This window comes from Panthera pardus, unplaced genomic scaffold (assembly GCF_024362965.1).
Source record: "Panthera pardus isolate Hobbes unplaced genomic scaffold, ASM2436296v1 HiC_scaffold_24, whole genome shotgun sequence".
Lineage (NCBI taxonomy): Eukaryota > Metazoa > Chordata > Mammalia > Carnivora > Felidae > Panthera > Panthera pardus.
The window spans coordinates 76,544,259-76,570,106 of record NW_026526810.1 but is presented as its reverse complement, the minus strand read 5'-3'; the positions used below and the strand labels follow the sequence as shown (position 1 = coordinate 76,570,106).

Here is a 25,848-nt window from a genome sequence, read left to right as displayed (position 1 = left end):
TGGCTCAGGTCATGATCCCACTGTTCATGGGTTCAGGCCCCATGTCGGGCTCTGTGTTGATGGCTTGGAGCCTGGAGCCTGCTTTGGATTCTGTGTCTACCTCTAGCTCTGCCCCTCCCCGACGTGCGTGCGTGCGTGCTCTCTCTCTCAAAAATGAATAAACATTTAAAAAGTGAAAAACGCACAAACAAACAAAATCAACTCTTGGTCCCAACCCCAGAATTCCTTGTTCAGTAGGTATGGGATGGGGCCCAGCTATTTGTAATTCTTACAAGTTCTCAGGTGATAATGATGCTGCTTTACAAGGTTCTTAGAAGCGGGGTGCCTGGGTGGCTCAGTTGGTTGAATGTCCGACTTCGGCTCAGGTCATGATCTTGGGGTTTGTGAGCTCGAGCCCCGCATCAGGCTGTGTGCTAACAGCTTGGAGCCTGGAGCTGCTTTGGATTCTGTGTCTTCCTCTCTCTTTGCCCCTCACCTGCTTGCAGTCGCTCTCTCTCTCTTAAAAATAAATAAACATTAAAAAAAGTTTTTTAAAAAGCCAAAGTTCTTATAAGAAACTTATGAACCTTTTGTTTTAGGAAAGAGAAAAATTACGTGAAGAAAAACGAAAATATATGGAATACTTAAAACAGTGGAGTAAACCTAGAGAAGATATGGAATGTGACGATCTTAAGGTATAAGTATGTTATGTGATGTTTCACACCCATGCTCTGTGTGCCCTATGTGGCTTTGCTGATGAAATTTTTCTTTCATAGTGGCTTCTTCATATTTAAGAGGAATAGCCAATTAAACAAATGCTATATTTAGAGTTCCAAAACAGCATTATTAGTATTTTGTAACAAACTTTGATAATGCTTCTTATTCCGCAGACTTAATGGGTCATTTGTGTGATCGTTGATAATCCAGTATTATCATTCATCTCAGTTTATAAAGAACCATTTCTAAGTTCAGTAGACAGTGGATTAATTCTATTCTATATCCTAAGGAAATCCTGCATTGAAGATAATATTGGCACAGCTAATGCCTTGATCTCAGAATCTTAGGTTAAAAGTCCCTCTTAACTAGAAAATGTAGTGAGAAATATACTTTAGCCCAAAGTTGTTCTTAGTTCAATAAAGAAAAAAGTCCCTAGTGACTGTGATTTAATAAAGCTGGAATAAGGCCAAGACGCACATCATTTAAAAAGTTCCAGGGCGCCTGGGTGTCTCGGTCATGATCTCACAGTTTCGTGGGTTTGAGCCCCACATCAGGCTCTGTGCTGACAACGTGAAGCCTACTTGGGATTCTCTCTCTCTGCCCCTTCCCCACTGACACTGTCTGTGTCTCTCTCAAAAATAAACTTGTAAAACAATTTTTTTTTTTTTAATTTTTTTTTTTTTTTAACGTTTTTATTTATTTTTGAGACAGAGAGAGACAGAGCATGAACGGGGGAGGGGCAGAGAGAGAGGGAGACACAGAATCGGAAGCAGGCTCCAGGCTCTGAGCCATCAGCCCAGAGCCCGACGCGGGGCTCGAACCCACGGACCGTGAGATCGTGACCTGAGCTGAAGTCGGCCGCTTAACCGACTGAGCCACCCAAGCGCCCCTGTAAAACAATTTTTAAGAAGTTCCAAAGGTGATTGTAATAAACATCTAGGGTTGAGAACCACTAGTCTACATGAAATAAATCTTACTAGGTAAAGAGTATGTATCTATCTATTATAATTTTCTGTAATTGGCTCAAATAGTTATATAAATTATTTGATCTTTCAGGAACTTCCAGAACCAACTCCAGTGAAGACTAGACTACCTCCTGAAATCTTTGGTGATGCTCTGATGGTTCTGGAGTTTCTTAATGCTTTTGGGGAACTTTTTGATCTTCAAGATGAGTTTCCTGAGGGAGTTACCCTAGGCAAGTGCAATTGCTGTGTTACAGTTCACCCTAAAATTAGTGGCTTAAAGTAATAAATTATTATCTCTCAAAATTCTGTGGTCACTGGACTTAGCTGTCCAACCCTTTCTTGGAGTCTCTCATGTGGTTACAGAGAGTGACTGGGACTGGAGTCCTCTGAAGGCTTACCTGGCTGGATGGTCAAGATAGCTTCCTCACACACATGCCTGGTACTCAGTGCTCCTCCACGTGGCATCCCACTCCCGTCAGAGTAGCCTACACTTGTTATGTGGCAGCTAAGGACTCCAAGAAGAAGAGAACAGAAACTTCCAGCCTTCTTAAAGGCTAGGCCTGGAACTGGCAAGCCTTGTTTCTGTCATAGTCCATTGGTCAGGCCTGCTGGGATTCAAGGGAGTGGAGGAATAGACTCCTTGAGGGTATCATGGTTTATGTTAAGTGTAGGGAAGGATGTTAAGTGTAGGGAAGGAAGGAATTGACATCAGCCATATTTTAAGATAAGTTATGCCTGCCTTTGATTTGTGATTCTGTATTGACTCTGTACTTTTACTTTGTGTAAACATTATAAGAACTGCATTGATTGAGGAGGGCTTTGGATCCCATTTTGGCCTTTGAATTGTCAAATACCAAAATAGTTTTCTTAAAATAGAGACCCTCAAAGACAGAATTATAATGCCACTCTTATTTTAAGAAGAGTATATTTTTCAGGAGGGCTTTTACATTCCCTCAATTTCTCTTTATGAGCTGGGTGAGGCATGCATCATGTGCCTCAGAGATCAAGGTCTAAACAATACTGGTTTAGGTAAGATAAATTAGATAAACAGTTGTGACTTGGATACAACATTAGGATCATAAAAAAATTTAGATTTTAAAATTTTAAATAAATGATTACATCTAATACTAATGATTACCTCTCCTATGCACTGTTTGGTAAACGGTAATGTCCCACATAGCTCCTGAGAGCAGCGGAGCAACAGTAACAAATCTTTGCGTTGTTACTCAAATTAGAATAAAATTATAATTTTTAATCTGTACCTTAATTTGCACCTGAAGTTTAAACTTAAGGTGAGATATTGTATTGATTTGCTGAGGCTGACTTGACTTTCTTGAATATACTGATTTTTGGCTTAATGGTTTTATTTTATTGTAATCATTATAAATTGTTTTTAGACTTTGCCTTGGATAATACTCTACTTTGATAAATGGACACTTAAAAAAATAATTGCACAGGCTGTTGTCGATTAAAATGTTTATTGTTCCAATGGAGTTGTTTTTTCAGTGCATGAACAGAACTTTAAATTCATTTTAAACATTTTATTCACAGAAGTATTAGAGGAAGCTCTTGTAGGAAATGACAGTGAAGGCCCACTATGTGAATTGCTTTTTTTCTTCCTGACTGCCATCTTCCAGGCGATAGCTGAAGAAGAAGAGGAAGTAGCCAAAGAGCAAATAACAGATGCAGACACCAAAGGTCAGAATTCAGTATTCTTGTTGATTGATAGTAGCTCTGTAGCTTTGAAACTGATTTTTAAAGGTTATTTTAAGATTAACCTCGCTTTTACAGTTCTAAAATATAGCTGTCCAAGTTACCCAATTCCTGAGTCATATACTAACAATACATTATCAGTTGTTTTATAAAAACTTTGTTTTAATGTATCCTGTTTCTGGGGCGCCTGGGTGGCTCAGTCAGCTAATGTATCCTGTTTCTGATGACCTTAAAATATCTACCTCTGCCCCCAATCGGTCTTGCTTTTTATTCTTTTAGATTTCTCCTATGATTTAGGAACATTACGGATTTCATTGACCAGTATCTGTAATTGCAAGAGATTCTGCTAAATGGCACTGATTTCTTTGCCTCCACCTAAGGAAATACTTTAATTATTGTTATCAGTACTTTAAGTTGAAAATACTGTTGCTGATTTCATTTGAGACGTGAAAGTTTTTAGATGAGAGTTAAGTAAAATTTAGTTTTTATTTCACCAACAGTTTGAACTAGAAATTTTGCTGTTTAAATGCTATGCACTTAAATATCTGGGGTCAGCATGTGGTACATATTAACGTAGGAATAATTCTTAGAGAAACCCTTTTTTATTTTTAAAATGGAGTATGTTCACTATTTTGTTTAGGACTTCATCAGAGGAATTGTTAAGCATTTGTATGATTTGGCTTCCTGAATTACACTCTTCATGAACTTTGCCATATCACATAAGACATTGTTTAAAATATCTATAAACTATTTTAGGGTATTGCATAAAAATTCACAATAAGATAATTTTGGGGAGACATTTTGATAGCAGTCTTGATACAAAAAGATGGGACATTCTTCCATTCAGATAGTATTGTTGACCTTAGATAATTTGAGCTCATTTTTTAATGCCTGATTCATGAAGCAACAGGATCATCAATATGCATCCAGTGTTAGTTTTGTTTTTCTTTTACAGCCTAAGTTCAAGCAAAATATTTTCTCTAACTTGAGTGCTAATCACCATGTGTCCCTTATCAAGGTCATTTTAACAATGCTGTCCCCTTTATCATCTCAGATGACTTAGTCAATAAAATGAGACTCTACTAAGGGGAAGATAGAAGGGCAAACAATTCATAAAAATCTAAAGATTTTTCTAACATAACCAGTACCAGCACTAAAGATGGATTATCTAAGACAAAAAATGTAGCAAATACTCATTCTTTTAGCCACTAGATTGTCTTAAGGACCAATAATATCACAGGGCTATTGACCAAGTTCTGACCTTAATACAAGGTATAAGTCTGTATTTAACGCAGGATTTGAAGCAGGTGAATTTTGTAGTTTTGTACTGATGGGAAAAAGTGGGGTGACAAGGAAATTATGTTGGAAAATCAGCTAGTGTAAAGAAAAAAATGTATATAGATATTGGTGTTTGTATTGCCATTGTATTTTCTTTCCATGATTTGTTTGATCTGTAATTTTTATAACTCTAGTCCTGTACAGGATTGCAGATAAATACTAATACAAATTAATAATTTGTATTAAATAATACAAGAATAGGTATTAAAATAATACTTATTATACCCCAGAATAAGTATTGGCCATTAAATAAAGGTTTTAATGCACCTTTTGAAGATATTTATTTAAATGTTAGGGAGGAGAAAAAACATGCTTTGGAATTTTAACACCCTTGTCTACTTCCTGTTGTATTGGCTACATTTTATATAATTATTACAGTTTCAGTAAGTACCCTAGGCTGTTCTCCCAGGTATTTTCCACATGTCCTCCTATCTCTGTAACAAAAAAGCTTTTCCACAGTTCTCCTGAAAACAAGTGACATAAGATACTGTATATGCATTATTTCATTTAATTCTCATACCCCCTTGTGGTATAGATAGGTAGGTATAATAGGCAGATCATTATTAATTATTTTCTGCCTTTACTTATAAAGAAATTTAGTCTTAAGGAGTTTAATTAACTTGCCCAAAGACACATGGCTAATAAGAAAGTGATGGGATAGAGATTCAGGAAGTCTGCTCTGAAGCCTCAAAATGCCTATACTATATTGCTTCATGATATGGCAGAGATGTTGAAAATTTGAATATTTGTTTCCCTAGCATTGCCTATAAAATTATCTGTCTTCAAAAAGATTTAAATCCTTTGGCCTTTAGGCTCCCTGTTTTTATGTCAAATCTTGGAAATTTGGGCAATTTTTAAAATCTTACATTAAAATTTTCAATTCCTCTCTTTAGTCTTACATCATGAACTTGGAAGCCCTTCAAAGTATGGGAACAAGAGCATCCTCCTTAGATAGCATAGTTTTGTGTATTTGCTAAGATATCATTGTTTAGTGTTGGAATTGTAGATTCTAGATTACTCTGATGATAAATGTAACTTTAAGATAATCATAACAGACACAGTTCAGCTGTACAGTTGAGCCTTGAAGAACACAGGGGTTAGGAATGACAGCTCTCCCCACCCCTAGCTGAAAAATGCACATGTAACTTTTGGCTGCCCCCCAAACTTAACTACTAATAGCCTACTGTTGACTGGCAGCCTTACTGATAATAGAAACAGTTCATCAATACATGTTTTGTATATTATATGTATTAAATGCTGTGTTCTTATAATAAAGTAAGGTGGAAAAAAGAAAATGTTATAGAGAAAATACATTTATAGTACTGTTCTATAAAAATCCACTTATAAGTGGCCCCACAGAATTCAAACACATGTTGTTCAAGGGTCAACTGTATTCTCTTGGCATGATATACCCAACTGACTGTCTCTAAGCAAATCCTAGAGTAATAATACAGTTTCTTGAGAATGTCATTTGGCAAATAATTGAGTTAAAGAATACATTTTACTTTTTTTTAAGTAAGCTCCATGCCCAACATGGGGCTCGAACTCACAACCCTGAGATTAAGAGTCACGTGCTTTACCGACTGAGCCAGCCAGGCACCCCTACATATTTTAACATGTTACGTGAACACAATTAAAAGTAAACTGTTGGGGCGCCTGGATGGCTCAGTCCGTTAAGCGTCTGACTTCAGCTCAGGTCATGATCTCCCAGGTCTGATGGTCTCACAGTTCATGAGTTCCAGCCCTGCTTTGGGCTCTGTGCTGACAGCTCAGAGCCTGGAGCCTGCTTCAGGTTCTGTGTCTCCCCCTCTCTCTGCCCTTCCCCTGCTCGTGCTCTGTGTGTGTGTGTGTGTGTCTCTCTCTCCCCCCTTCTCTCTCTCTCAAAAAAATAAACACTAAAAATAATAAAAAATTTTTAATCAAAAAAAGGTAATCTGTCATGTTTTTGGTTGTTCATTTCCTAAGGCCTTTATAACTTTGTCCTAGGATATTAAAACTGACTACAGATAAAATAGGTTGAACATGGTAATTGCTGCAAAGGAAGAGGATCAGTTCACTTTTACTGGGACTGTTATTAATTTTAGAGTGCCTATTAATTTTGTTTGACTTTACATGTAAAATGAAAATTGAGGAAGTTTTAGCTCTTGTATTTCTCTGGTAAGGAAGATTATAATGTCTCATTTGGACTGGATTCTTGGCCTGGTAGGAGTAACTTCTGCATATTTGCAATGTTTAGTCAAGTAACTTCTCCTGTGTGGCATTGTCTATGCTTTAATGCCATGAAATTGTCAATGATTGTAATCAAACATGATCCCAGAGTTGCCTTTTTCCTTTTAGTAAAGGACAGCAATTCTGTTCTCTGAGGTTCATTTTGTCAGCTTGTGAATTTTTGGAAGGAAAACATAGTAGAAAGATAAGGAGCCACAGACAGTTTAGCCCAGTGATTTTTAACTCTAACCCATGGAATACTATGAGTTGTACAGGGATTCCTTGGTGCCACTGCAGGAGAGTTGGAAAAGATGAATGGGCAGGATTATCATCTCCATACCCACTTAACAAAGGAACTTTTATCTCTTTTCTATTGGATTCCCCAAGAAATATTTGAAGAATTTAAAAACCATTGATCTAGATTCACTCCTTTAGGAAAAATGAAGGCAATTAAGTGACTTGTGTAAAGGTTCTGTAACTAGGAACTAGGGGACTGGCAGAGCCAAGACTAGAATATATATGATCTGACTCAGTCTGAAGCTGTGCCCACTGTACTATGATATAACAAGAGGTTTTTGTAAGCTTAGAGTTTTTTCATAGTTGACACTTTAAATTTTTTTATCAACAATGTATTATAATTAGGAATAATTGCATATGCTAATACTTTAAATACATTTGTGCTAGTAGATTTACTGTAGTCCTATTTGTAAGCTAGGGATGGTTTTCAAAGTTAAAGCAATTTACTTAGAAAATACAGGGAAATCTCCCTGTGGTTTCTTAGATTGCAGAGTTTTCAAAATATAGGAAATTTAATGAAGAGGATAAATCAATGGTTAAGTGACAGTAGTGCTATCTTTAACTTGTTTTCGTTCTTTTTCTGTGCTGGTTTTTGATGATCACAAACCATACTTTGTTATGATTCAATCCTAAAATATTTATTAAAGATTGGGGATCTTCAAGTAGATTCTGATTTTCAAAGTAGACTTTTCTAAAGTTGTATTGAGTGAGGAGATTTGTTTTTAATTCTAAAGTGCATTTTACCATGTTTTTTGGAATGTGTATGTGCACCTTGTTGGTAACTTGGAAATTGTCTTCTCTGTGTTAACTAAGGAAGATATTAGTGTGCAGTACATGTCTTAGGATTTATAGTCTGAGGTGGACATGAGGCGGGATGTGAATGATGCTTGTTTTACCTAGTGTTGGCTCTTTTGAGGTTCCTGAATGTTAAGCTGTTTGCTGTTTCTTTCATCATTTTAAAAGGGCATTATTCCCAAATATTCCAGCTTTGATCTGCACTAGAATAAAGTATTTATTTCCTTAAAGATTTAACAGAGGCTTTGGATGAAGATGCAGACCCCACAAAATCTGCACTGTCTGCAGTTGCATCTTTGGCAGCTGCATGGCCGCAGTTGCACCAGGGTATGTGTGGGTTTTATTTATTTTTAATTGGATTTTTATTGATAATTTTATTAAGGTGCATTTTACATTGCTAAGGATTCCTTGCTTATATGCTAAATGACTGTTTCATTTTTTAACAACTATAGGCTGCAGTTTGAAAAGCTTGGATCTTGATAGCTGCACTCTGTCTGAAATCCTCAGACTCCACATCTTAGCTTCAGGTGCTGATGTAACGTCAGCAAATGCAAAGTACAGATACCAGAAACGAGGAGGATTTGATGCTACAGATGATGCCTGTATGGAACTTCGTTTGAGCAATCCCAGTCTAGTGAAGAAACTGTCAAGCACTTCAGTATATGATTTGACACCAGGTAAACTTTGCAAGTTGGAGTTTGTATAACCTGCCTCCTTCCTACCTTCTTTTATCTCTTTAGGCCAGAAAACTAGGTGCTGATGAGAAATTTTAGATGATACCAGTTTTAAAAGAAAGAGCAGTCTTAAAAAAATTGTTGGACTACAAATAGTGACCCAGATGGAAACTACTGTTGTTTTCCTACTAGCTTTAACTATTTCTGATTTTCTTTTCTTTTTTATTTGGATTTTCCTGGTGGCTAATCTACTACATCTACTAAATTTAGAAGGATAAGTGACAATTAGCTGGCTTTCACTTTTATTTATCAATATATCAGAAATTTAAGCCGGAGCAGCTAAATTGTAACATTTGCTTGAATAGTGTTTGAGGTATGAGAAATGGTGTATGAAGGTGAAGTTTCTTTTCACTTCCTTTTTTAAATAAAAAATTACAGTGTACAAACATACCGACTTTAATATGATTATCATAAGAGACTCTTAAAAACTGAGAACAAACTGAGGGTTGATGGGGGGTGGGAGGGAAGAGAGGGTAGGTGATGGGTATTGAAGAGGGCACCTTTTGGGATGAGCACTGGGTGTTGTATGGAAACCAATTTGACAGTAAATTTCATATATTAAAAAAAAATAAAATAAAATAAAACCCCATGAACTGAAAAAAAAAAAAATAATAATAATATGCTTATTTCAGAGAACATCTAATAAAAGTAGAGTGCATTCATTCCTAACATTCATATAGTTTTTATAATTTATGGTGGGGTTTTTTTTTGTGCAGTATTTTCAGAGTAGCAATTTGCCTGTTGCCATTTTTTAAAAATCCATGTGGTTATAATTTAGACTTTATTTGAACTTCATAAATGAGCCCAAAAATTAAAACTTGAAAAAAATTGTCATTAGAAAATTTTTCATGTATATTTAACTGGTATATAAAGTAGTTACTAGTATTTGAAATGCCTTGCATATTACATAACTATTATTAATTTGGACTCAGTTGCTTTTTCTGAAGACATGCCATTGGCATGTTTGATCTTGAGATTTTTTTCCTATTTTTTTAAGCATTTTCACATTGAGCCACAAATTAAGATTTTTCAAACAATTCCGTTTTGTCATTGATGATACAGAATTTATTTACCAATTTTTGACAGGAGAAAAAATGAAGATACTTCATGCTCTCTGTGGGAAACTACTGACCCTAGTTTCTACTAGGGATTTCATTGAAGATTATGTTGATATATTACGACAGGCAAAGCAGGAGTTCCGGGAATTAAAAGCAGAACAACATCGGAAAGAGAGGGAAGAAGCAGCTGCTAGGTGAGAGATGATTATAGTCAGTTGTGCCAATGAAGGCTGCTTATTCCTTTACATCTAAAACCGTACTTGACAATGGGCTGTAATATGACCTTGGCTCACACTGGTGTTTGATGGCTTACCTAAGAGGTTATGAATGAATACTACCTTACGGTTTTGTGATAACATTTGGATCACTTTCCATAATTTTATGGTTGAAGACAAGATGCTAAAAGTTGAAATTATCTTCCATCAAATAGACTGTAGTATTTTATTTTAACTTTCAGAATTCGCAAAAGGAAGGAGGAAAAACTGAAGGAACAAGAACAAAAAATGAAAGAGAAACAAGAGAAACTGAAGGAAGATGAGCAAAGAAATTCAGCCGTAGATATATCTGTTGGGTATGGTTTGAATTACACTGCTTATTCTTACATAAGAACAAAAATCAGCACTTTAAACTCTAAAATGCTTTCAAAAGTTTTAAAAACTAGCTTTCTAGTTTCTTATTCATAGGTACATAACAATTGTGCCAATGGGCCTGTAGCCTCTTTTTAACCAGTAATGTATTAATAGTGGTATCTCCCATCTCCATCACCATCACCGTTGTGCATTATGTTTCACAAAGCTCCTCTGAGTTTATTGAGGAGTGGGGATGAACTTGGAGGTTTTAATAGATGGTATAGGGAGAAGATGAAAGCCCCTTAAGTAATTTAGTGACTTAGGTACTCTTTTTCATTTGAAAATATTTGGGATGATAATTGGCTATGAAGACAAGTGGGAATTTTTTCATATTGTACATGGCAAACTGTATTCAAATTTACCAGAATTTTTTTTATAAAATTTGCAAAGGAAGGCTCCAAAAATCTCAGTATTCCAAAATTAATGTATTGACTTTTAGTTATACTTTCATATAGAAATACCTGTAAGTCACAAACTTGCAACAGCTGTATTTTATATGGCCATCAACAATACTTTAAGAAATAGAATTTAGCTTAGCTTAGGAAAGTTAATCTGATACCTAAATAACAAGCAATCAAAGAAAAAAACAAATACTTCGATTTCATCAAAGTTAAAAACTTTCATGCTTCAAAGAGCACTGTCAAGAAAGTAGAAAGAGGTGTCTAGGTGGCTCAGTTGGTTGCACGTCCGACTCTTGACTTCAGCTTCTATCATGATCCCAGGATTGTGGGATCGAGTCCTGTGTCAGGCTCTGCACTGGGTGTGGAGTCTGCTTGGGATTTGCTCTCTCTGCCTCTCTCCCCTGCTTGCACCCATGTGCACTCTCTCTCTCTCTAAGGGGGGAAAAAAAAGTAAAAAGACAGCTCAGTAGATGGGAAAAAATATTTGCAAATCATATCTCTAATAATGGTATAATACCCAGGGATGCCTAGATGGCTCAGTTAAGCATCCAACTTCAGCTCAGGTCATGATCTCATGGTTTGTGGGTTTGAGCCCCACGTCTAGCTGTGTGCTGACAGCTCACAGCCTGGAACCTGCTTCGGATTCTATGTGTGTGTGTGTGTGTGTGTGTCTCTCTCTCTGCCCCTCCTCTGCTTGCACTCTGTCTCTCTCTCTCTCTCTCTCTGTCTCTCTGTTTCAAAAGTAAACAAACATTAAAAGTAATATAATAATAATAATAATGGCATAATATCCAGAATATGTAAAGAACTCATACAACTCAACAATAAAAGAACAACCGGTTTAAAAAATGGGAAAAGGATTTTAATAGGCATTTCTCCAAAGAAGATATACAAGAAGCACAGAAGATATTCAACATCTTTAGTCATTAGGGAAACACACATCGAATTCACAATGAGATATTACCTCATACTCACTAGGATGGCTGTAATCCAATGAAGGGACAATAAGAAGTGTTGGTGAGACTGTGGAGAAATCGGAACTCTCATGCATTGCAGGTGGAGATGTAAAATGGTGCGGCTGCTCTGGATAAATTTGGCAGTCCCTCAAACAGTTAAAACATTTGTTGCCATATGACCCAGCGATTCCACTCCTAGGTATATACTCAGAGAATTAAGAGCATACGTTCACCCAGAAATCGGTATACAAAAGTTCATAGCATCATTATTCTTAATAGCCAAAGAAATGGAAATAACCCGAATGTCCATCAGTTGACGAATGGTTAAACAAAACGATGTATTTCTTCAGTGGTATATCCATATAGCAGAAGGTTATTCAGCAATAAAGAAGAATAGAATTCTCATACATGCTACAATGTAGATAAACTTTGAAAACGGTGCTGAGTAAAAGAAACCAGTCATAAAAGACCATGTGTTGTATGATCTCATTTATATAAGTAGTCCGGAATGGGCAAATACACAGCAAAAAGTAGATGAGTGAGTACCAGGACAGTGGGGAAGAGGAAATGGAAAGTGACTACTAATGGCTATAGGCTTTTTCTTTGGGGATGATGATACTGTTCTAGAATTAGATGGGTGTAATGATTGCACAACCTTGTAATATACTAAAAACCACTGAATTTGTATACTTTAAAATGGTGGTTTTAGGGTATGTGAGTTATATCTCAATTTTTTTTCACATTTTATAAACCCTTTCTAGTTTTATTGAGATATAAGTGACTTATAACATTGTATTAATCATTTAGGGTATACGACATAATGATTTGATATATGCATATGTTGCAAAATAATTACCAGAATACGTTGAGTTACTATTCATCACCTGAATTTTTTCTTTCTGATATCTTAATTTAAAAACAAAAGAAGAGCACCTGGGTGGCTCAGTTGGTTAAGCGTCCAACTTCGGCTCAGGTCATAATCTCACGGTTGGTGGGATCGAGCCCTGTATTGGGCTCACTGCTGTCAGCACAGAGCCTACTTCAGATCTTCTATCTCCTCTCTCTCTGTTCCTCCCCTGCTGGTTCTCTCTCTCTGTCCCTCTTTCTCAAAAATAAACAGACAAACTTCCAAGAAATAAAAATAAACATGTTACAGATTCCACCATTTCATATATTTTTATACTCATCTAGCCTTGCCTCATTTACATTATCCCTCTGGCTCCTAAACACATTTGAGTTTGCAAACCTTGCTTTGGATAAAGACCATAAATGGTGGAACTTATTGGGGCGCCTGGGTGGCTCAGTCGGCATCCAACTCTTGATTTTGGCTCAGGTCAGGATCTCACAGTTCAGTTCGTGAGCTCTGCATTGACAGTAGAAAGGCTGCTTGGGATTTTCTCTGCCCCTCCCCCGCTTGTGTTCAGACACACACTCTCTCTCTCTGAATAAATAAAATATGGTGGAACTTATTTCAAGGTTCATACAATTTTAAACTTAAAAAAAAATTTTTTTAATGTTTATTTATTTTTGAGAGAGAGAGAGCAGGAACAGGGGAGGGGCAGAGAGAGAGGGAGACACAGAATCCGAAGCAGGCTTCAGGCTCCGAGCTGTCAGCACAGAACTGGACGCGGGGCTCAAACCCACAAACCGTGAGATCATGACCTAAGTCAAAGTCAGACGCTTAACCAACTGAGCCACCAGCTGCCCCATACAATTTTAATTTTAATTTGGATAGTATAATGAATTAAATATCCATATTGTATTTATTCAGCCTGTTAACTGTATCAGAAATTTATCTTCTCTCCTCCACTATTTGTCTACTTACCACCTACTTTCTACTCTGAGCCAACCATCACCTCCCAGCCAGCTACCTAGACTGTTAACAGTGGCCCCTTGTCTCCCTTCATCTACTTTCTCTCCCAGATCCTTTTGCACATAGCAGCCAAAGTGCCTTTTAATCATTTCTGTTTTCTAAATTCTACTTTTTCCCCCATTGCTTATTGAATAATTCCCTACAAGGCCCAGTATGACCTAACTCTGCCCTTGTCTCATCTATATCTAGGACAACTTCTTTGTTTTATATTTTTCTCAAAATAATAGAGAAAAAAGCTCTTTCCTTTTCTCTTCAGCTCAATGCCATTGCACACATTTTCCCCTCTGCTAGAAATGGAGATTTCTTCTCACCTGCTGCCTTACCCCTCCCTGGTCTCCCTAGTCTCACAGTTTAACTATCACTTCTTCAAGCAAGCCTTTCTTTTTTTTTTTTTTTAATTTTTTTTTTTTTAACATTTATTTATTTTTGAGACAGAGAGAGACAGAGCATGAACAGGGGAGGGTCAGAGAGAGAGGGAGACACAGAATCCGAAACAGGCTCCAGGCTCTGAGCTGTCAGCACAGAGCCGACGCGGGGCTCGAACTCACGGACCGTGAGATCATGACCTGAGCCGAAGTCGGACACTTAACCGACTGAGCCACCCAGGCGCCCCTCAAGCAAGCCTTTCTTGATCCCTGAGACTAGATTTCAGTTCACCTTGAAATGTTTTCATAGCACCTTGAACTTCTCCTTTTTTAATAGTTATTACATATTTTAATTTTATAATTGTTTGTGTTATCTGTTTCCTCTGCAAGAATATCATTTTGTCCACTACTTCCTAAACATAATGGCTAGCCCTTCATAAGCAGGCAATGAATAGCTCATGAATGGAATTTTATATATTCTTTAATGAAAGTAATCTTTTTTTTTTTCCTTAAGGGAGGAAGAAAGGGAAGATTTTGATACTAGCACTGAGAGCAAAGAAATGGAGCAAAAGGAACTTGATCAAGATACCATCACTGAAGATGAAGATGACCCCAGATCACATAAAAGAGGCAGAAGGGGTAATATAGAAATTTCTTAAGGGCATGCTTGCTTGTTTTTAATTAATAAGGCACATTATAAATCAGCTATACTGAAATATGTATTAGATTACTTCCATTTATTATTCCTAGGTGTGTTTGTTTTTAAATGCCCAACTCATAGCAGTGATAAGTTCCTTAGATGGTGACCATTTTGTTAAAAAATGGTGTTAGAAGTTACATTCTGTCTTTATTCTCATGTCATTTATACTTTAGGGAAGAGAGACAATATTCATATTCTTTTAACAGATCAGTTTCACATAACTTCAACTTCTGGTTAGCGAGTTTTGTTGAGTTTGGTATTGACTACTTGATATTAGGCGAAATAGAAATTTTTATTCTATAGCCTACTCAACATTCATTGAGTACCTTTTAGATGCTAGAAATACAAAGGTCAGTAATGCTTATAATTGGTACCAAATGATTGAGAATGGAAATCTACTACCTTAAAATAATTTTATAAATGTAGATCAAAGGGAACACATTTTTTTAAAGTTGTTGATATAATTTACTTCTGAGGATCTTTAACCATCTTCATTTGACAACTACTGAAGGAGATTTGTAAGTTTATTCTGTGCCTATAATTTTGATGGTATCTTTTTTTTCTACATTATTTTCTAAAATGGCTATTATAAGTAGACAGAAAATCTCCTGTATCATGAAGGCTATATTTTCTGATTATAATGCAATTGATTTAGAAATCCAAAACAAAAAAAAACCTCATTTGATTAGAGGTTTAAACACCTCATTTAAAACACACTTATAAGTAATAGGTCAAAGTAGAAACCATAAATAGAAACTAGAAAATGTTTAAAACTACTCAGTACTGAAAAAAAGCTAATCAGTACTGCACATTAATACTTGTTGGATACAGTCCCTCTACTTAGTCGAAAATTTATAGTTTTAATACATATTAGGAAAGAAGAAAGGCAAATTGACATAGGCATTCATTTAAGAAGTTAGCGGTAGAAGATAGAATAATCCTTCCAGATAAAAGGAAACAATAGATACAAATAGAAATTAATAAAAAGTAAACTGTAATACAGGAGAACAGCAAAGCCAAAAATTAGTTGTTTGAAAAAGATACAAACTAGACAAACTTTTGTTGAAATTGATTTGGGGGGAAAGTCACAATAAGGTTAGGACTGAAAAGGTAAACATAACTACAGATAAGAGTAGAAATTTAAAGGTAAGGAAACAGCATATACAGTTTTATGGAAATAACTTTGAAAATGGAGGCATAAAGGGGGCACCTGTGTTGCTCAGTTGGTTAAGCGTCAGTTTGTTTTGGCTCAGGTCATGATCTCACAGTTCGTGAGTTCAAGCCCCTCATTCATGCGGAACCTGCTTGAGATTCTCTGTCTCCCTCTCTCTCTGCCCCTCCCCAACTCGTGTCATCTCTGACTCTCACAAAAATAAAATAAATAAAGCTTTAAAAAAAATGTTTAGGGGCGTCTGGGTGGCTCAGTCGGTTAAACGTCCATCTTTGACTCAGGTCATAATCTCACAGTTTGTGAGTTCGAGCCCAGCATCAGGCTCTGTGCTGACAGCTCAGAGCCTGGAGCCTGCTTTGGATTCTGTGTCTCCCTCTCTCTTTGCCCCACCCCTGTGCATGCTCTGTCTCTCTCTCCTTCAAAAAAAAAAAAAAAAAAAAAAAATTTAAAAAAAGGAAAATGGAGGCAAAAATAAAGCAAAATCCTAGAAAAACACACATTATAAAAATGCATGAGAAAATTTAAAAGGTGACTGGTCCTAAACCTTTAGGTCTTGAATCAGTATTAAAATTCTTCCTACAAAGACAATGTCAGTCCTAGACAACTTTATAGGTGAATTTTGCAAAATTTTAAAGAAGCAGATAATTTTTTTTAATCTTTATTTGCGAGCAAGCAGGGGAGGGGCAGAGAGAGAATTGCAGGCAGTCTCCTCACGCAGTCAGTGCATGAACCATGAGATCATGACCTGAGCCAAAATCAAGAATCAGACACTCAACCAGCTGAGCCACCCAGGTGCCCCAAAGAAGCAGATAATTATAATCTTATATACAAACACTTTCAAGCAAAGAAATAGAAGTAACTCCCCACCCATCTAAGCAATCTGACAGTGACTGAAAGAAGAGAAGTTTAATTCTTCAATACACCATAAAAGAAAGGCCTGGCAGGTCACCAGGAATCCAGTCTCTTCCTGTCTTGTTGGTACTGCCATCCATAGGGTTTGCTGCCATTCTCATGTTCAAAAATGATTTATCCCCATGTCTCCATTCTGGCTAGTTGAAAGATGGGAAATGCAGAGAGGTACAACCCAGAGGTTACATTTAATGCTTCTGCTCCCATCTCTTTGGCCAGAAGTTTCTCATGTAGCCATGCCCCTGGAGAAACATTTCTTGCTGGAAAATGTCCTTCGTTTGAACTGCTAGGTACCCAACTAAGCATTAGGGGTTGTGTTACCTAAAATCATTGGTTTGTAAACTACAGCCCATTGGCCAAATCTGCCTTGCCCGTTTTTATATAATCCATAAGCTAAAAATGGTTTTTATATTTTTAAGTAGTTGGGGAAGGAAGAATGATATTTTGTGATATGAAAATTAAATGAAATTCAGATTTCAGTGACCATAGTTTTAATTGAACACAGTCATTCTTGTTCATTTACATATTGTCTGTGGCTGCTTTCATGCTACAATGGCACAGTTGAGCAGCTGTGCGCAGAAACCATATGGCCCACAAAACCTAAAAATATTTACTAGCTAGACCTTTATAAAACTAGTTTACTGACTCCTGCCTTAAAGAAAGAACTATGTTGCAACATAACAGATTCTGCCTCACTCTCCAGTGTGAGATTACAGTTTTTTTGTGTGACTCTTGTATTGTAAGTAAGTCCAGTTTCTTACCAGCATAGAGTATTAGTCTGTTCGTGCACCATAATAAAATATCGCAGACTGGGTGGCTTAAACAACAGAAATTAATTTTCTCACAGTTCTGGAGGCTGGAAGTCCAAGATCAAGGTACAAGCAGGGTTGGTTTCTGGTGAGGCCTCTCTCAGCTTGCTATTGCACCTTGTCATTGTGTCCTCACATGACTTGTCTTCTGTGCCCACAAGTGAAGTGAGTGAGCACTCTGGTTTCTTTCTTTTCTCCTCTTATAAGTACCCCAGTCCTGAATTAGGGTCCTGCTCTCTGGACTCATTTAACCTTAATTACCTCCTTAAAGGCCCTGTCTCCAAATATAGTTACATTGGGGTTTAGGATTTCAACCTATGAATTTGTTGGGCATTAGGTTTGGTCCATAATACATAGTAATTTGGGATGGCTTTGTATATTTTTCTGATGAAAATTTAAAATGTGATGATGATCAAATGTTTCAATTATAGGGAAAAGGGGACAAAATGGGTTTAAAGAATTTACAAGACAGGAAGAAGTCAACTGTGTAACGAGAGAGCCTCTTACTGCTGATGAAGAAACAGCTTTAAAACAGGAACATGAACGAAAAGAGAAAGAGCTCTTGGAAAAAATCCAAAGTGCCATAGCGTGTACCAATATCTTTCCCTTGGGCCGAGACCGCATGTATAGGCGATACTGGATTTTCCCTTCTATTCCTGGCTTATTTATTGAAGAGGATTATTCTGGTCTCACTGAAGACATGCTGTTGCCTAGACCTTCATCATTTCAGAATAATGTACAGTCTCAGGATCCTCAGGTATCCACTAAAACTGGAGAGTCTTTGATGTCTGAATCTACCTCCAACATTGACCAAGGTCCATGTGATGATTCTGTGCAGCTGCCAAAACCAGTGCATAAGCCGAATCGGTGGTGCTTTTACAGTTCTTGTGAACAGCTAGACCAGCTTATTGAAGCTCTAAATTCTAGAGGACATAGAGAAAGTGCCTTAAAAGAAACTTTGTTGCAAGAGAAAAGCAGAATATGTGCACAGCTAGCCCATTTTTCTGAAGAGAAATTTCATTTTTCAGGTAAATTTTCATTGAAAACTATTTCTTTTTCTCTCCCCATAATCTCTGGTTCAGGATTAAACATCTGTCAAGCTATTAGAGCTATATTTAAAACATCTTCTGTCTTCTCTTTCATTTGGACCATGTTCTCAGTTGGCAAGTTAGAGAATGTTTTCCAGTTAGACAAGATTTCACTGGGTTCCGTTTAGATTATGAGGAATGGCCGTATAGGAAGATTCATATTCTTCCCAGTCCCATTCCCTGATCAGTAGACTCTGAATACCCAAGGCACTAAGGTTGCCATTAGTTTTAGACAATAGACATGATAGTTCATTCACTAGGGGTTTTGGCTGAGGGTCCCAGGGACAGTTTCCATTAGTGATTACATCTTTGGAGACTGGCTGCAAGGGCAGATAGGGTAGCAGCATACAATGGCTGGTTCATTGATAACAGGTAAAAGAAGGTAATAAGGCGTTTTTGGCGTTTTCATATTACTGAGTTTCTCTAGGTAAAGAACTCTTAAATTTAGGGGAATACTGTCATGTCTACTTTAGTTCTCTTCAGAATTAAAAACTTCAGATCACAATTCTTTAACAGCTTTATTGAGATTAGTTCATATGCTGTGCAGTTCACTCATGTCAAGTGTACAGTCAGTGGTTCTCATTAATATTCACAGATGTGCAACCATCACACAGTCAATTTTAGAACATTTTTGTCACCTCGAAAAGAAACCCCATATTTGTTTTCCTTCTCTGGAAATTTCCCTGTCTGAACATCTTCTATGAATAGTATCATATACTATATATGTTTTTTTGTAACTGACTTCTTTCACTTAGCACAATGTTTTCAAGGTGCATCCAAGTAGTAGCGTGTGTCAGTACTTCATACCTTCTCATAACCAAATGATGTTTCATTATGTAGGTAAACGCCACATTTTACTTAACTGTTAGTTGATGGATGTTTCTGTTTTTTCCACATTTTGGCTGTTATGAATAATGCTGCTGTAAATGTTTGTGTACAAGTTTTTGTGTCGACATATGTTTTTATTTCTCTTGAGTGTATATCTAAGAGTGCAATTATTGGGTCATATGGTAATTCTGTTTAATCATTTGAGGAACTGCCATACTGTTTTCCAAAGCAGCTGCACCATTATATATTTCTGCCAACAGTGTATGAGGGTTAAATTTTTTCCACATTCGTGTCAACTCTTGTTACTATCTGACTTTTAGATTCTAACCATTTTAGAGGTATTAAGTAGTACTTGATTGTGGTTTTGGTGTGTATTTCCTAAAGACCAGTAATGTTGAGCATCTTTTCATGGTCTTAGTTGGCCATTTGTATATCTTCCTTAAAGAAAAGTCTATTCAAATACCTATTGCCCATTCTTTTTATTAGGTTGTCTTTTTATTGAGTTGTAAGAGTTCTTCATATATTTTAGACACAAGTTCCTCATCAGATATCTGATGTGCAAACATTTCTGCCCCCCCCCCCCTTTTTGTACTTTAGAATTTACTAAGTGTTTTTATAAATCCATTATCTCATGATCATAACTGTCACATTGGGAAAATTGTGTTTTTAATAAGAAATTCATAATAAAGGTATTGGTAACTATTTCAGACAAACCTCAAACTGATAGCAAACCTACCTATAGTCGGGGAAGATCTTCCACTGCATATGATTCATCTCAGATGTCTGCGGAAAGACAGCTTGAATTGAGGCTGAGAGATTTTCTTTTGGATATTGAAGACAGGATCTACCAAGGAACATTAGGAGCAATCAAGGTTAGTACCTGGTCCCATTTTTAGTTTACCTAATTACCAAAGTTTTCATTATTTTTATTAACTTATTTGATACAGGCAAGGCATGTGTGTTTTGAATAAATGCATGGGAGTGATAATATTTTTTTATGAAAACTAAGTTAGTTCCCCTCTATCAAAATACTAATATATGAATAGAAATCTTTCTTAAATGTACTATATGGCTATCTGCTTTCTTAAACAGAATTTAATGAACATAATTGACCTTTTTAATAGTAATTTTTAGTATGTTTAAAATAACTGTTTTGCGGTATTTTCATCTGAGATGTTAAAATGTGTAAGGATATTTTCTTCTTCCTTGACTAGCTCCTGCCTGCTCTGCTGAGTCTGGTTTGTTTATTGGTTTCTTTGTTACCTTTTTAAAATCTGTAAGTAATTCATGCTTGATATGTGTGTTCTGTTCATTCCTTTGCTATCATCTGTCACTTTTTTGCTACTATCAGGTGACCAATCTCAGAATTGTTTATGATTTCCCTATATAAAAAGTGAGGTACTAAAGCTTCCATCTATAAATGATATGAATTCCATTTTGGCCACTTAGTAACCTTATTTTTAGATCCCTTTTTGATTTACAGTCTTTTCTAGAATATTCATGAATTTTTCATATGTACATTGAATCTCATACTTCTTAGGAACAACATATGCCATTTTCCCATGTTGGTAAACCTGGGTTTTGTTACAGGTTACAGATCGACATATCTGGAGATCGGCATTAGAGAGTGGACGATATGAGCTGTTAAGTGAGGAAAACAAGGAAAATGGGATCATTAAAACTGTGAATGAAGGTATAGAAGAGATGGAAATTGATGAGCAAGCAAAGGTCATAGTAAAAGACAGGTACAAAAATGATTTTTCTAAAGTAACTCACTTTTTCTTGCCACTCTATATGGTTCTTTTTAGTAAATGTTTTTTTCTTCAAAAAATTGTTTTAAAATCTTACCATGAGGACTTTTAATACCTGTAACCACTGAAATAATTTTCCTCAACCACAAACTCTCTTTTACTCCACTTTGTGCTAGTGCAGACAAAAGGCAGCTTGTTAGGATAATGATAATTGCTCAAGTTTAAAATAAAAAGTCTTTGAGCCTAGGGTTTTATTAATTTCAGAAAGTAATTTTATATTGTCCATTTTTCTATAGGATATCTTAGTAAATTATGTTGGGCTTAAATATTATTTGAATTATTAAACAATCTAGATCTGTAGATCTGTAGATAGATGCTTTGACTTTCTCAGAGTTCTTTTTGGATAACTCTCCTTAAGGAGTTTATTTAGAAGGAAATGGAAAAGAGACATTAAGCTAGCAGCTATGAAACAGGATAAGAGTTCTGGTAGAAGCAGATACCCAGTACAAATGTAGTACATAGGAGGGCTACTTGTCTTTGTAGATCAAGGAAGACAGCACAGGAAGTGCCAGAGGAAGTGACCAAGAACCTGAGACCTAAAGGTGGGGAAGATGTACTGGGAGGGAAGACATAGTACTAAAGGCTTTGAGCGAATAGGTTTGTACGTGTAAATGATCATTTTAGCTGCGGCATGGAGATTTATTGCAAAGGGAATAAGATTGATGGCTAAGAAACTATTCAGGAGGCAGCTATAAGTATCCCACCCAGTAAAAGTTGAAGCAAGAGAAATAGAGGGAAGCTGCCTGGTCTGCTTATCCTTAAGGCCCACCACTGGGTCATCTCCCTAAATCCTTTCCCCTAACCCGTGTGTCATCCACCTTTCCTCCAAATATTTGCCCTTCTGACCTTAAAGGACTTGGTATTTAGTTAAGCTCTTGATTCATGTATTTATCTCACTTTTCTGCTAGCTTATGTGATCTCCTTTGAGATTGGGGAAACTATTTCTTACACAGGTGTGAGTAAGCATTTGAAGGAGTTAGACTCAAGTCTTACCTAACAGTGTTTTTAAGTACCGTAAACTCTTCCATGTTTTCATTGTAGACTTTTGGGCATAAAAACAGAAACTCCAAGTACTGTCTCAACTAATGCAAGCACACCACAGTCAGTAAGCAATGTGGTTCATTATCTGGCAATGGCACTTTTTCAGATAGAGCAGGGCATTGAGCGGCGTTTTCTCAAAGCTCCACTTGGTAAGTATCAATTTTTACTTCAAAATATTATTTATATTTTAAATGATTTTGAAATTGCCTCTTAATAGAAATTTATGGGCTGACACAATAAAATTGGCTAATTGGAAAAGCTTGAGATTATATTTTCACTTAAAAGCCTGAGATTTTTTTTTAAATAATGCTAAAGTACTTTTTATTGTAGATACTGATCTTTAATGACTGTCTATTTAAGTGTATTTGTTAATCCTTTCTTTTGTGTGTAAGTTTCATCAAAAGAAAGATTACCAAAACCTGTGACTAGCCAGATCCTGAATGATCAAAAATTGTAGATAAGTATTTCTCTTGTTATTTAAAACAGAATCCCAAAGAAGCTACTTAAATCTCCACCACTGGGGGTATGGTTTAACAGTGTGGCTCACTAACATGAACACTGTATAAGAAGCACTAAATCAGAAATACCAAGTGTTAAATACAAATGAGGAAATTCTCTATAATTTATGGCTAGGATGATAGAAATAATACTATCTGGATCATGTTTTAGCAGTTTATTAAATTAATAATCTTTTAGGGACTAAGCTAGGAATATAATCATTATGTCTTTGGGAAAATGTGTGTTTCAAGTTCCAAATCAATTTTCATGTCGTAACTGCCTCTACTTCCCTATGGTTAATGTTAAATTAATTTATAGCTCATCATATTCAAGATAGTTTGTATCTCAGTAGTGGGGTGTGAGAAGAAACAGTTTTTAAAGCCATATCTTTTTGGTCTCATATTGAAAAAGCAACTTGAATAGGCTAAAATCATTTAAAAAATTTTTTTAATATTATTTTTGAGAGACAGAGAGAGACAGAGCATGAGTAGGGGAGGAGCAGAGGGAGAGGGAAACACAGAAACCGAAGCAGGCTCCAGGCTCCAGGCTCCAGGCTTCAGGCTCCAGGCTCCAGGCTCCAGGCTCCAGGCTCCAGGCTCCAGGCTCCAAGCTCTCAGCACAGAGCCCAATGCAGGGCTCAAACCCGCAAACTGTAAGATGATGACCTAAGCCAAAGTCGGATGCTTAACCGACTGAGCCACCCAGGCGCCCAAATCCTTTTTAAATTACGTGAATATTGTTGAATATTAAGAACAAAATTTTCATAAATATATGGTGCTATCAGAATGTGAATATATTTTTTAAATGTCTGTTTTAAAATTGAAGAGTTTATGGCCAGTATCTCATTGTTCTAATAAGCCTATTCATATTTTTTATAAATTGATAATTCCACCATGAGCTTAATAACCACTTTTCAGATTGGAAAGTAGCAGTTGTAGAAATAAATACATGTGATCAAAGCTCACAAAAATATTAGTTTGTATTTGCTATGTCACTTTTACTTCCCAGTCTTCAATATTTCGTAATATTTTCTGTGTCTAAATTGAATTACATGTACAAGAGATTTCTTACAAGCACATGTGAATCTACAATTACTTCAATTAAAATTTCAGTTGACAGTTATTTGTAAACTATGTAGCTCTTAGAAATATATCACTACTACTCATTAATCCCATGATTCCAAAAGACATAAGATGCAATTCAGCTTTTTCCATTTCTGAAATTGCCATCAATTAAAGTTGTTTATAAATTCAAGGAAAAAAAAATCAAATTGCTTAGTGTGTCCATATTTTCATCAGTACATCTTTTTAAAAACTTAGACAAAGGGGAAAAGTTAACACTGGAGAATGTTGCAACTAATAATCTAGTAGGTTATATGAGAGCTGAGAGCTATAGTGTTCTTTATGCTGGTTTGTATATAGCAGTATTGGAACATTCATTTCATCCTAACAGATAAAAAGGAGCAATTTCAATTTGAAGTCTTAAAAAATAGGTGAAACAAAAGTTTAACTTACTTTAGTGGTAAATATTGATCAAAGTTAGATGTTAATCATTTATAATATGGATATTATCATCTACCATTGCTGCGACATAAAAAATTAATAGAGGGGCACCTGGGTGGCTCAGTCGGTTGAGTGTCTGACTTCAGCTCAGGTCATGATCTCACGGTTTGTGAGTTCAAGCTCCGCATCAGGCTCTGTGCTGACAGCTTGGAACCTGGAGCCTGCTTCCAATTCTGTGTCTCCCTCTCTCTCGTTCCCTCTCCCCCTCATGCTCTGTCTCTTTCTCTCAAAAGTAAATAAACATTAAAAAAATTAATAGAATAATTGGTGTCTGTAGCTTTTTATATTATATTTAAGCTTTTGGAGGGTCTGTTTTGAATGGGACAACAAGAGATAGAGCTGTCTCAGGGTTTTTAAGATAATCTTTTTTTTTTTTTGAATGTTTATTTATTTTTGAGAGAGACAGAGTATGAGTGGGGGAGGGGCACAGAGAGAGGGAGACACAGAATTTGAAGCAGGCTCCAGGCTCCGAGCTGCCCACACATAGCTCACCGTGGGACTCGAACACACAAACTGTGAGATCATGACCCGAGGTGAAGTCACACGATTAACTGACTGAGCCACCCAGGCACCCCTAGATAATCTGGGGTTTTTTTTTTTTAATGTTTATTTATTTTTGAGAGAGAGACAGACAGAGCACGAGTGGGGAGGGGCAGAGGGAGACACAGAATCCGAAACACGCTCCAGGCTCTGAGCTATCAGCACAGAGCCAGACCCAGGGCTCGAATTCACAAACCACAAGATCACGACCTGGGCCAAAGTCGGACGCCCAACTGACTGAGCCACCCAGGTGCCCCTAAGGTAATCTAAACATTAGATCAAGGTAATCAAGTATACCTTAATGTGGGAGAGAAATGGGGGTTCCACTTTATGAATGTTTGAGATAGCATATATATTAAAATTCTCCATGCTTGTGATTATTTTTCAACATAGTAAATTAATTGTGGCAGGAATTTTCCCAGTTTAGCTTCAAAGATTATTTCAGTTTCTTGAGGAAGCAAATAAGAAATAAAAATTCTACTCTTGTTCCACTTTCCTTAGTATGTCCCTTTTATTCTAATTAATCACATTAATAAAACTAGGCTTTTTTAACTTGAGGAAGATACTCATATTTGAATTATTTTAGGTAAGATATGTGAGAATTGTTTGTTCACATTGGTAATTTCATCACTTATAAAGTCATTACTTCATAAAGTCATCACCCGTAAGCTATGAAAAAAATCCTCAAACTAACTTTATCAGTTTGAAATTAGGTAACACAGAAATTAATAAAGATCAAAGGGGAGATTAAAAAAAAAGGACAAGAAAAAGAGGAAGATCAATCTAGTGTGAGAGATGGTACATTTTTAACTTTTTAAAGAATTTTGTCTTTTTAAAGAATTAGGAATTTACTTTCTATGTTG

At 36.3% G+C, this 25,848-nt stretch overlaps 1 protein-coding gene across 2 annotated transcripts in view; it reads left to right on the top strand.

Moving 5' to 3' along the window:
- The window catches only part of BAZ1A (bromodomain adjacent to zinc finger domain 1A), a 94,178-nt gene that overhangs the window by 55,319 nt on the left and 13,011 nt on the right, over positions 1-25,848 (top strand). The window contains exons 10-21 of one of the 2 annotated variants that reach the window (XM_053889348.1): positions 579-674; positions 1,753-1,891; positions 3,213-3,359; positions 8,244-8,339; positions 8,465-8,689; positions 9,833-9,998; positions 10,262-10,375; positions 14,543-14,667; positions 18,049-18,645; positions 20,242-20,405; positions 21,124-21,278; positions 22,386-22,534. In XM_053889348.1, the coding sequence (XP_053745323.1) occupies positions 579-674; positions 1,753-1,891; positions 3,213-3,359; positions 8,244-8,339; positions 8,465-8,689; positions 9,833-9,998; positions 10,262-10,375; positions 14,543-14,667; positions 18,049-18,645; positions 20,242-20,405; positions 21,124-21,278; positions 22,386-22,534 (2,173 nt within the window). The remainder of the gene's footprint in view (positions 1-578; positions 675-1,752; positions 1,892-3,212; positions 3,360-8,243; positions 8,340-8,464; positions 8,690-9,832; positions 9,999-10,261; positions 10,376-14,542; positions 14,668-18,048; positions 18,646-20,241; positions 20,406-21,123; positions 21,279-22,385; positions 22,535-25,848) is intronic. The other variant, XM_053889347.1, reaches the window with a different exon arrangement.